At 34.3% G+C, this 12,396-nt stretch overlaps 1 protein-coding gene across 1 annotated transcript in view; it reads left to right on the plus strand.

Annotated features, from left to right (window-relative positions):
* The window catches only part of LOC104273092 (glutamate receptor ionotropic, kainate 2), a 175,294-nt gene that overhangs the window by 11,960 nt on the left and 150,938 nt on the right, over nt 1-12,396 (plus strand). The window contains exon 3 of the mRNA XM_009868298.1: nt 2,945-3,151. Coding sequence (XP_009866600.1) covers nt 2,945-3,151 — 207 coding nt within the window. The remainder of the gene's footprint in view (nt 1-2,944; nt 3,152-12,396) is intronic.

The following is a 12,396-nucleotide window of genomic DNA, read 5'->3' on the forward strand; positions in this document are numbered from 1 at the left end:
TTTTTGAGAACACATGAAAATGTGTAATGGGAAAGCTATTATATTGACATACCTAATGAACAAAAAGTCTTTGGAGATATTATACTTGATGTGTATCATAGAGATGATGCAACTCAGAGAATTATCATGAGAAAATAATTGTCTTCATTCATGGAGGCTTAGCACATAAATTCAGAAGAAAATATTTTGATCATTATGGCAACAGGTTCCCCAGAGAAGTAGTTAGCTACCTTTGCAGGTAATTGCTTTTCCATATGCTGATATAAAGGTTACATAGACATCTTTTTAACTAGACATAAACCTGCATTTCATGAAATAAGATCACTTTGTATTATATCACTTTTTAAGTCACTAGAAGTAACTGTCATTCTTTTACCTTCTTTCACTGAGTAGAATGATCTCCAATAATAAAACGCTATCCCCTTGTGATCCTCTTAAATCTTTGAGAGTTGTACAGAGTGTCAGAGAGTTCCATTCATTTGAATTTAAAGACTACTAACATACAGAACAACATTTATGAAAAAGAAGGGTTTTGTCCTGCTATATACTTGGTTTTTATAGATTGTTTTTTATTAGAATTTCTCCAAAAATATTTTCTAACTTTATTAACTCTTAGAAATCTCTTTAAGAGTGTGTTGCAATTTCTTATGTTTTGGGTGAACAGTTGTTGATGAATGTCAATGAATTTTTATTTCTTCTGACCTGATAGTTTTTAAAAGGCAACTTTCCTCTGCATGATCAAACTTGCACTACACCTAAGGTCCCCAGGGGCAGGAAAAAAAGTAAAGTCACATCACTGACAATCAAGATCACCATTTCATAACTACTCTTAATACTTTTTGCACTTAAACATCTCATTGCATCTAAACTACACTTAAGCTTTAAGAAAAAAGACATTTCATTACTAGGAAGATCTATTTTTAATATTCACATGTTGAAATCTAACTGACATAACAGTAACACTGCTGTAAAGTTACTGAGAATTTAAAGATAAGCTTTTACAGTCTCCTTGAAGCTTCCATGAATTCTTAAAAGTACTTCCTAATAGATCTGAAGTTGCTGAAACTGGTTCTTCCGTGAATTTATCAGGTCCATACTACCTGGATATACTTTAAGTTCAAGGACTTACTGAGCTTACCTTTCCATGTTTCAATGTAAAGATCTTTTGCACGTATTTTTGAGTTAATTTTATACATTATATGACTAGCATTAGTCTTTTCAGAGAAGATAGGCACAGGAAAATCATTAAACTGTTTCACTGTCATCATAATGTCATTTCATGGTTTTCTTTTCCTATTGGGCAATGGATGGACTAGTTCCTATAACTTACTTTTCTCCTTGCTTCTGGAGTATTGCTTTTTATCCTTAATGTTGTACTTGGTGTACTTTTAAAAATATAGCTGTAACCTTATTAATTTTAATAGAAATATATAAAAAGAAAATAGAAGTATATAAAAATAGAATCTCAGCAGTGTCATGATTCAGCAGTTTATTTTATTTAGAAAGAAAAAAAGGTGTAGTAGGCAATAGGGGAATAGATACACTCTAATCTTTCTCAATGGCAAGAGATCTCCCTGTTTTTTCCTTTGCATTGTGGGTAAAATCTTGTATTCTAAATTTCCATTTCTGTGCAGATATAAATCTCTGCTGTGACACTTGCAGAACATCTTCCCCACCCTTTTTCACTGACCATGGTGTCTTCACATATTCTCACTCCTCTCTTTCTCTCTCTGCAGTAGTTTTTCCCCAATTCTGAAATATGTTATCACTAAGGTATTACTGCTGGCACTGATGGGCTCGGCCCTGGCCAGCAGATGGGCCGTCTTTGGAGCTGGCTGGCATTGGTTGTATTTAGGAATCTTCTATTAACTTCTTGCAGAAACCGCCCCTACAGGTCCCCTTCTGCCAAAATCTGGCCACGCAAAACCAATACATGCATTTAATCCCACTGAATACAGGTGTGGAGATTTAGAGCTGCATGAATTTTGTTAATTTACCACAGAGAATTCATCTGATTATTCCTTGAGATTTGTATTCAGTACAGTAATTGCATCTACTAGCATTTGTCTTACCTTACTTGGTGCTTATTGTCTAAAACATGAACAAAGACTGAGTTGTATATTTAACCTATCATCAAATACAACCTGAATATTTGTAGCATATTGTTGTAGAAAATGCTGCCATTTGTTTATTTTCTTTCTCTATTCAGTTTTATAATTGGAGAAGTCTATCCTGTATTGAGAAGAACAAGAAATAATGGGTTTAAGTTGGAACATAGGAAGTTCCATCTCAGCATGAGGAGAAGCTTCTTTACTGTGAGGGTGCTGGAGCACTGGCACAGGCTGCCCAGAGAGGTTGTGCAGTCTCCTCCTTTGGAGACTTTCAAAACCCGCCTGGATACGTTCCTGGGTGGCTGCCCTAGGGGATCCTGCTCGGGCAGCGTCATCTCTAGAGGTCCCTTCCAACCCCTAACATTCTACAACTCTATGCAAAAATACTATATTTTGCTATACTTTTTTCCTATCGACTATGAATATTCTGCCAATCATTTTTTTTTAAGTTGTAAAAGCACTTTCTTTTCCCCTGCATTTTAAGAGGCTTACAGTGTCCATTGAAACAATGTTTTTGATACTAATGTATAAAGTAACTTGCTAAGGAACACATTTAAATATAACGTTTATGTTAATTCCTTGAAAATATTTCTATGGCATTTATAGTGTCATTTTTTTTTCAAATAAAAATGAGAAAGAGGGTCTTCTGTCTAACTTTGGTTTGGAGGTAAATGAAGACTGTAGACAGACATAACCAAAAGCTAAAAGGATGCTACTTTTCATTTTAGTTCTTTGTACGGGGAGTGGGATCATGACAATGTACTACTTTAGGCTAAAAAGAAAAGAAAGGTGTGGGGGCACTCATTTTCTGTTCTGGCTGTTTATTTTTACAGGAAGAGCCTTATGTTATGTTCAAGAAGTCTGACAAACCGTTGTACGGAAATGATCGATTTGAAGGTTATTGTATTGACCTCCTCAGGGAGCTGTCTACTATCCTTGGATTTTCCTATGAGATTAGACTGGTGGAGGATGGAAAATACGGAGCCCAGGAAGATGCCAGCGGACAGTGGAATGGAATGGTTCGTGAGCTAATTGATCATGTAAGTTAGCTTTTGGAAGCTTTCTACAACCCGTTTAGATTCCAATTCTGTCTATGCAAACTGTAAAACTTCTGTGCCATTTGAATAATACTATTCTGGAAAATCCAGATGTTTAAAGAAGTAATGGAAGTAGATTCACGTCAATGTCTCCTTTAGTGTAGAAATTGTTTGTTAAATGAAGACTGTTCTACATCTCTGTTTTGCCTAGAGGCAGCATTTGTTTCTGCCAAACTGGTTTAGCTTTTCTGTGGCATATGCCTGAGTCAAAATATGGAATAGATAGTATTCAAAATTTATTTCTAAGAAGAAATATATGTTTGGGTTTTTTTGTGACAAAAAGTACATCTTCATTATCCAAAAGAATTCGGGCATCCTCGTCTGATAGTGGATCTGAGACTTTGTCTTAGGAAAATTTCTGTGTATGTAGTGTAAACACATAAATTATTTGATATACACAAGGAAGAGGAACGTTTTGCTTGAAACATTAAAAATAAAGTATAAGCAGTAAGATAAAAATACCAACATATATTGAAGGAGCAAATGTGTGTCAAAACAGATACTATTACAATTACTTGTAAATAAATAAGGCAGGCATTGTTTTGTGTCCTTCAAAGCATGCTTTCCCAGTTGGTCATGCCAGTTGAATTCAGTCTCTTAGTCAATTGAGAATTATGTCATTTTCTGGTTTTGCGTTTATTTGGGTGAATTGCTTGATACAGGGATGTTTGATCAAAGAACATGATAAAGATTATTTTGCACATCACTGTCATTTAAAATAAGAAGGGGATACATTTTTATATCTAATTCAGGTGAAACCTTCATGGCAGAAACTGCGCGAATAGCTTGAAGAAAAATATTCAAAATATTTAAATTCTTTGATATAAAATCTTCTTTCAATTTGCTTTAAGATTTCAGCAGATGGGCAGAATATGTGTTAATCAAAATCCTCATATTTACCAGGGTGGTTGTTATCTTTGTGCTTTTCTAGTAAATAATAATCTAGTATTGATGTTGGAACAGATGTTGATTATGCCTAGCTTCACACTTTTAAGAATAATGCGTGGGAGTATCGTATTTATATTATCTTTAAATGTGTGGATGTGTTATACCTAGTACACATACATAGAAAGTAAACAGATATTTATCTAGGCACTGCATTTCTATATGTGCATATTTTTACATGTATAAAAGCATAGGCATGCAAAGCTATTAGATTTGGTGATTGTTAGATAGTGTCATTATCTGGAACTAATCTTCCGTGATTGGGGTGGATATTGTGGAAATGTATCTTTTATAGTTCTTCAGAAGTGAAGAAAAAGCGCATTTTGGTATGTTGTTATTAATCAGCCCTAAAGCTTTCTTGAACAAGTACTAATATCGCTTCCTAGGCTTCTCACTAAGATGATGTTAAAATAAAATGGATTTGAAGAAGTTGCATCCGTAAAGTGTGTGGAACAGGAGCTTTTCCAATCCTTTCCTCTTGATAACACAAAATGGAATATGTGTTCCTTTTTCTTATAGAAAACGTATAGCTAAACTTAGATTAAAATGTATTTTGCCTTTTGAAATTATATTTACTTAGGAGTCAGAAAAGCTTTGATACAGTTAGTGCATCATGGAACATGTAATCTCTCTTAACCTGGATCATAACTTTGCTAGTCTCTCTCAGTTTCTCAATTGTTAAAATTTTGCTTTATTTTTTTCTGTGGCTTTTTTATTATTTTGTAGTCTATCTGAATACATGTAATTTACTTATGCATCTCTGCCCTTTATTTGCATGCATATTATTGGTACATTTTATTAACAAGCAACAATTCAAACCTTAGAACTGATGCAGAATAATTTAGAGAATTCCAGATAGACAGTTACTACATTCTTGTTTCCATATGGTTAGTGCTTCACGTGGCCCATTAACTTAGCTTTTAATTATTTCTTTTCCTTTAGAGAATTCTTTTTAAAGTGTGAAAAAAGGTCTGGTTTTGTAAAAAGTCATATAGAATAAAGAGAGAATTCGGCAAGTTGCCATAGTACTTACATCTATCTGAAAAATATTTTTACAATTTATTTTATTTTTATCTGCTTATTATGTTTTAACTGTCATTCACATAAGTTCAGAAAGAAAGGATACTGTGAGGTAGTATACAGTATATAGGATACATATAGTATATAGGATACTGTGAGGTAGTTTGCATTATTTATAATTCAAGAATAAATAAAATGGGTATTTTCAATGTAATGTTTGCGTAGAAAGGAAGATGCACGATTTATATAAAAAGTGCCAAAAGAAACTGATTTTTTCTACAAACTGTTTAAACTTGTGATTTACATAATTTCTTGGACTCAAAAGTGTAAGTGACTTGAAGATAGTGTTATCTGAACTGAACTCAGCATATCATGTCAGTCTCAGGCCTGAAATTCTAATGTGTGAACAGAGACTGAAGCCTTTACATCAGACATTGTGTGTTTTCATTCTCCTTTCCCATAGTTTACTCACATTTCTTCTTTTTCTGACTGTTTTACTCAGTGTTCATATATACCATCATTGTGATACTGATGTCCAAACAATGACTAGTTTCCTTTTGAAAAAATAGCAAATACTGAAAGTGAAAAATGAATTCAGTGATTGCTTCTCTTTGACAGCTGAATGATAATAAATTCTTGTTGGAAAAGACAGTGCAGATGGAGAAGAAATTTTCACTGGGACAGCAAATATAGATGAGTTTTCTCTATGAAAACATTTTAAATTAAATTTGTCAAGTCAAGCAGTCTGATTTCTTTTCCACAATTTTTCATTCAGTATTTTACCCTCCTCTCTAGTTAATTCAAGTTCACAAGAGTGTGTGTGGGAGAGGGGAAGCTAAAATCCAGGTATCTTCATCTTTAATAGATGAATTCTTCTTTATACTGACTTGCTGCCTTTTGTTCAAGAACTTTATTCAATGATACTTTTATTGAATTTTCTTTGAATTGAACTATAAATTCTGAAGATTTCAGTTATTATGTGATGCTAAAAGTTGTTATGGCACTAAATTTTATTGCATGAGACATTTAGTGTGAGTGTTTAAATTTTAGAATCATAGAATAATAAACCAGTTTTTGTTGGAAGAGACCTTCAAGATCATCGAGTCCAACCTTTGTCCCAGCCCCATCAACACCACTAAACCACGTCCCTCAGCACAACATCTGCCCGTCTGTTAAGGACCTCCAGGGACGGTGACTCAGCCGCCTCACTGGGCAGATGTTCCAATGCCTGACAATCCTTTCAGCAAAGAAATTCTTCCTAATATCCAACCTGAACCTCCCCTGGTGCAACTTTAGGCCATTTCCCCTTGTCCTGTCACTCGCCACTAGAGAGAACAGACCAACACTTGCCTTGCTACAAGCTTCTTTCAGGTAGCTATAGAGAGCGATAAAGTCTCCCCTCAGTCTCCTCTTTTCCAGGCAAATTATGTTCTTCTATACCTTGCAGTTACTGATATAATAAAAGTATATAATTTTCTATTTTTTTTTCTGTTAGACATTCTACTTGATAGCTCCAAAATAACTTCAAAACATTCTTATCACTGAGTTCTAATAAAGGCAAAAATTACAATTTTATACTTTCCCAGAGATATAAATAAAAGTCAAAAATCCACTGGGAAGTAATTTGTTATTATTATATATAATTAAAAATATCCACTTTTTTCCCCATTGGCTTTTTGTTTGAATGATTCTTCTGCAGCACAAAGCTTATGCATTACAAATAGACTTAAAGGCTTGCAGATCTTTTATGATTCATAAATAATTGCAGAAAATGTCCAATTTTTAGATCATGACTACCTTTTTATTATATGTGAGGATTAAATGGTAACTTTTCATATCTCCGAAGAGTGAATTTTCAGCTTGGAAGAAGTTAAGCGTGACATGGTTGAACAATAGGAAAGCATTACTTAATTTGAATTTAGACAGCTTTGTGTCTTCAGTATCTTGATTTTTTAAAAATCAATATCATACTAATAAATGCTTACTTACAGGATACTTACATTTATAAAAATAGTAATGCTTTTTATTCAATCTCTCAAAACCAGAATAGTTTTAGATATTTATATAATCAACTTTAAATATTTCTAGAGACATGTTCCTACAATAACTTATTTTTCTTTTTTTTTTTCTTCTAATTTAACGTCCTTATTTTTTTTAGGGACTAGAACTAAGCAATTTGTATTACCATGTAGAAGTGAGAAAGACTTCAGATAAGCAACTCTATAGACTTTTGGTTGCTTCCTTTTCCAGACAGAAAAAATCTATATAAGTAAAGGAATTGAAGTTTTTTCCATCTTTTCTTTCCTCTTAATCCCCTTCTCAAATGCAGTTTCATCACATTGTTTGGACTCTTACTTCTTTCCTTCATACTTACAGAGAGCCTCATAAGGAAAGACTAAAGAGCTTCTCTTGCCTCTTCTCCTCAAAGATAGATGCAGTCTTCCTCCTTGTAACTTCCATGCAAAAGATCTGACAGCTGAGATTTTCAACACAACGCAGGACAGGTTAACTATGCCCCTTTCACTAATCAATATCTAGAAAATTTGTCAGTAGTAGGGAATTAGAGAGTCTTGAGGATATGGGAAGATCGAGCTTTGTCTTTTTGCACCAATGCTAAACGTACCAGACAATAAAACCTGTGGTCCGTCAGTGCTCTTTAGAGCACTGTATCTGTTTTATGGCTGCCTTGTATCAGTGAAAACACTAGTCTGATGTTGACATTTTCAAAGCTATGTATAACACTTAACTCCTAGTGATTTTTTTTTAAATGATGCATGCAAATTAATGTATTGGCGCTTACTTATATACTACTACTTACCATACATTATTATTAGTGAATTACTGTATGAATAGTTCTCCATAGAGATCTCTGGATTGTATTATCTTCATAATTTTTTTTTTTTATTTAATAGAATGTTACATCTTCTTCTCATCTCTATATTTCTCTGAATGACTTAGTTGTTTTCTGCAAGACTCCCTGGATTTTTGCTCAGGGCTGATTTGCTAGTCATCATCATCAGGTTCGAATAATAATATTTTGCAGGAAAACCTAGTTAGTAAACCAGAGGCAGGATATCAGTAGTGACTTTGGAAACATGTTTTGTTTTACTTACCTGAATTTGGGAAATTCAGGACTTTGGCACAATGGTTTATCTTTCTTCCTTTGTGGCCAATATTTATGACAGTGAACTGTCATTCATTTCATACGTCTGTAAAAGTATTATATATTTTAAACAGATATATCAACCGAGTAAGCATAAAAAAAAAGGCCTGAAATATGAGACAAGTGGAAATTCAGAAAAGATTCTTCAGAAATTGCCTCTATATATGACAACATTTGAGTGCAGTGATGACGAGAAGTTAAAAGATTTGCAAGAAAGATTTTGAACTTAAGTTTAGAACTTTGTCCTATACTGATCTTTTTAGATATTTTTTCCAATCACATTAACAGCTATAAAATTGTCATTTTAAATCCAGAAATGGTTATTTCTCCTTCTTTGACACATTTTCCATTAATTCATAATATAGATTAACCATGTAATCATAAAATATCAGAAAATAAAAATAGATAGAAATATATCATAATGCAGAAGTGACTCTAACTCACATGTCTGCAGAAATGAGTCTTTTTTCCCTAAACTACCTTTCTCCATCTCATTCTACATCTTCTCTTGACGTTCATCTTGGTTATCTTATTGTCAAATTCAGGTGAATATCACCAAAAGTTATGTCATTATTTTTTACTTGTCTTTTTTATTCATAGAATCATAGAATCGTTTCAGCTGGAAGAGACCTAGAAGATCATCGAGTCCAGCCTTTGTCCCAGCTCTATCAACCTACTAAGTGATTTCCCCCAGTGCAACATCTACCCTTCTCTTAAACACTTCCAGGGATGGTGACTCAACCACCTCCCTGTGCAGCCTATTTCAATGGCTGACAACCCTTTCAGTAAAGAAATTCTTCCTAATATCTAACTTGAACCTCCCCTGGCACAATTTAAATCCATTTCCCCTCACCCTATCCTTCATCTTTTGTCACTGTTCCTAACACTAACATCTCATGCAAGTTCAAGGACATGAGAGAGTAATTTTAGATGCCTTCCTCTTTGTTTCCCTTTCTGTAGAAACTATGTTCACATCTTGCTATGTCTTCCATAAATCTTGAAAAAACAACCTTTTTTTTTTCTTTTCATGCCCATATCGTAAAATAGCTCTCAAGCCAGATCTTTTTTCTGCATGTTTGCACAAAGTAGTGACCTTGTTTCTGTCTTCTTAGAAGTCCTTGAATCCATTTCTTGAGCTCCAAGTTCCATATTGCTTTGACCTAACATTTTATATGCATGCTTTTCTCTTACTGTGCTGCCCCCATAATCCAAGGAGAAATGGTTAGTGATCTGATGCACCACTTAGACAAATACAAATCTGTGAGGGTGGATGGGATCCAACCAAGGATACTAGGGAATCCGGCAGAAGTGCACACCAAGCCACTTCTCATCATTTGCCAGCAGTCCTGGATAACCAGGAATGTCCCAGTGGATTGGAGGTTAGCAAATGTGATGCCCATCTACAAGAAGGGCCAGAAGGAGGATCCAGGAAATGACAGGCCTGTCAGTCTGACCTCATGCCAGGAAAGGTTATGGAGCAGATCATCTTGAGTGCCATCATGTGGCATGTACAGGATAACCAGCTGTACAGGGCCAGTCAGCATTGCTTTATGAAAGGCAGGTCCTGCTTGACTAAGCTGATCTCACTCTCTTACAAGTGGCCACCATAGCCAATGAGGGAAAAGCTGCAAACGATATCTACCTAGACGTTAGTAAAGCCGTTAAAACTTTCCCACAGCATTCTCCTGGAGAAACTGGCTGCCATTGGCTTGGATAGATGCTTTAAATATACTGACTACAGAAAACCTGAGTACAATATACATGTGAAACAGTCTAAAAAAGAGGACTTACTTTTTTACACATAAATGGTGTATTGAAATTTGCAGTTGATCATTAACATTAAGCAAAAAAAAACCCCCTCCTTTTCTATCTTCCTTTAAAAAGAAGCCTTATTGAGCACATTAAATATACACTTTTCCTCAAATAAATATTATTCTAAAGGTCTAGTACTGCTTGGCAGATTTTCTTTATTCAGAGAAATGTTATCTTTGTCTTATGGTCATGAACATGTTAAAACAGATTCAATTTTGATGACAATCTTCTGTGCATGTCAAATTATTTACTGAGCTAATTAACATTTTTGTGTCTTGTTAATTTTGAGTGATTAAAAAAATGAGGTTTATGTGTGGAAAACATGGAATTTGAGAGGGTAAACAAAGTGATAGCTTTATGAAACAAGGGCAGCTCATGTAATAGAAGCGAAAGGTAGTTTTTGAAAATGTCTACCTTTACTCTCAGTGTTATTACATAAACAAAGTACTAATTGCAAATGTTCTCAAAAAAAGATGGAGGATTTTGACATGAACTTTATTTTCACACACATTTTTAGAACTTACATGACATCTTACACGAGGCATGATAAAATCAATTTAATTTAGAGTACAATGCAACAGATTAGAATGTTAGACTTCAGAGGGGAAGACAGGCTGTGAGAGACTAAGTGCAGGGCTAAAATACCAAAGTGCAGGCTTTTTGTAATTTTTAGCTTTTTTGGCTATGTTTTAGACAGCAGAGACCTAGTGATAACAGTCATAGCAGAGGCAAGAGATAAATTTGTCTTGTTTTCTAAAGTTGTGTCCAATGGAATAATTCAAGGTAGATTCTCTATGAACTCAAGCACATCTGCAAAAGGCAGCAGATGTGACGGAGAACATTCATCCTATTCTAGAGTAGCACATCTGAGGACAGGTTGGCTATTCAAAGCATCTCTTAAGCAGTAGACATATTCAGGAACACAAACCACTTTTCTAGGCCTTGATCAGCTAAATGGCTCTTTAGGCTCCCATCATCTGTATTGATTTGACCTTCACCAACTGTGATGGGAGTTTAAACAGCTATGAATTAAGTCAGTACATAAATAAATGTCTGGTGACATGTGAGCTTCCTTAGGCTGTCCAAGACACCCACCTGTGCTGGCATATCTAAGACCTATGTGACACCCTTTTGTTGATGGAATATCAGCTAGAGCATGGGGATACCTTCGAGCATGTCACATGCTCTAGTCCAGTTCAGTAAAGAGCCCAGACATGTGCCTTTTGCTGTTAGCTCACACTTAGGTCATGCTTGGAGCAGTTCTGAGGTTACAAAATGTCCTTACAAAATTGTATTTGTAACACACTTGCTAGAGTATTAATTGATTATAAATGTGAGTAGATAAATTCCTATCTCAAAGAAGTCTATTAAGTCATTTCCAAATACCAGTCCTTGTTTATGCAAGTAGGCATAGATGTTTTCTCACAGACTGATGTTATTTTCCAATTGTATATTTTTGTTATTCCTGTCACCTATAATATTTTTGTTAGGAGCTGGAAAAAATAAAGATTACCTTGAGAAATTATAACATGAAAAACAGCTGCCTAAGAATCTTTATGCATTAAAAATGTAAATAGTAATTTTGCTCAGAGTACCTTTGTAAAAAGGGGATTTTTTTGTGTTGCTAATTTTTCTGTAACTTTAACGAGATCACCTAAGCTGCCTGCATAGAACTCTTGTCTTTTGTCTGGTTGTATAGTTTAATGATTTTTTTCTTTTTTACTAGGCTAATAGCATAAGATAAATTATCTTACACATCTTGGTTTAAATTAATCATCTTTTTTCTTAGAGAAAACACCATAGGTTTATCCATTTTTATATGGGGAGTAACCACATCTATTCATCATAAAAATTAAAAAAAACCCCAACCAACTTGCATGTACTTCACTTTTACATTCAAAAGTAGGCTTAATAATAACTAATTATTATTATTTTTTAAATATATGATTTCTGTTGATGGGATGATTTGCATCATTCATAATATTACTCATCAACACAAATTGACAAAAAATAGCTTTTTGTCTGTGAATATAATACATTTCTTATGACAAGGAATATTCAGGCTGTTAAGGGCAAGGGAAATATGTAAGAAAGAGGAGAGAGAATGTAAGTACTACTGTTCGAGGTGGCAAAGATAAGTGTTACACAGATTTTAATGAATAGTAGGAAGGTGTGAGTGATCATGAGAGTGTAGTAGCTGATATGACAGAATTATAATCTTATGTCAAGGGAGTTGCACTGGGAGTCA

This window comes from Apaloderma vittatum, unplaced genomic scaffold (genome assembly GCF_000703405.1).
Source record: "Apaloderma vittatum isolate BGI_N311 unplaced genomic scaffold, ASM70340v1 scaffold8084, whole genome shotgun sequence".
Taxonomy (NCBI): domain Eukaryota; kingdom Metazoa; phylum Chordata; class Aves; order Trogoniformes; family Trogonidae; genus Apaloderma; species Apaloderma vittatum.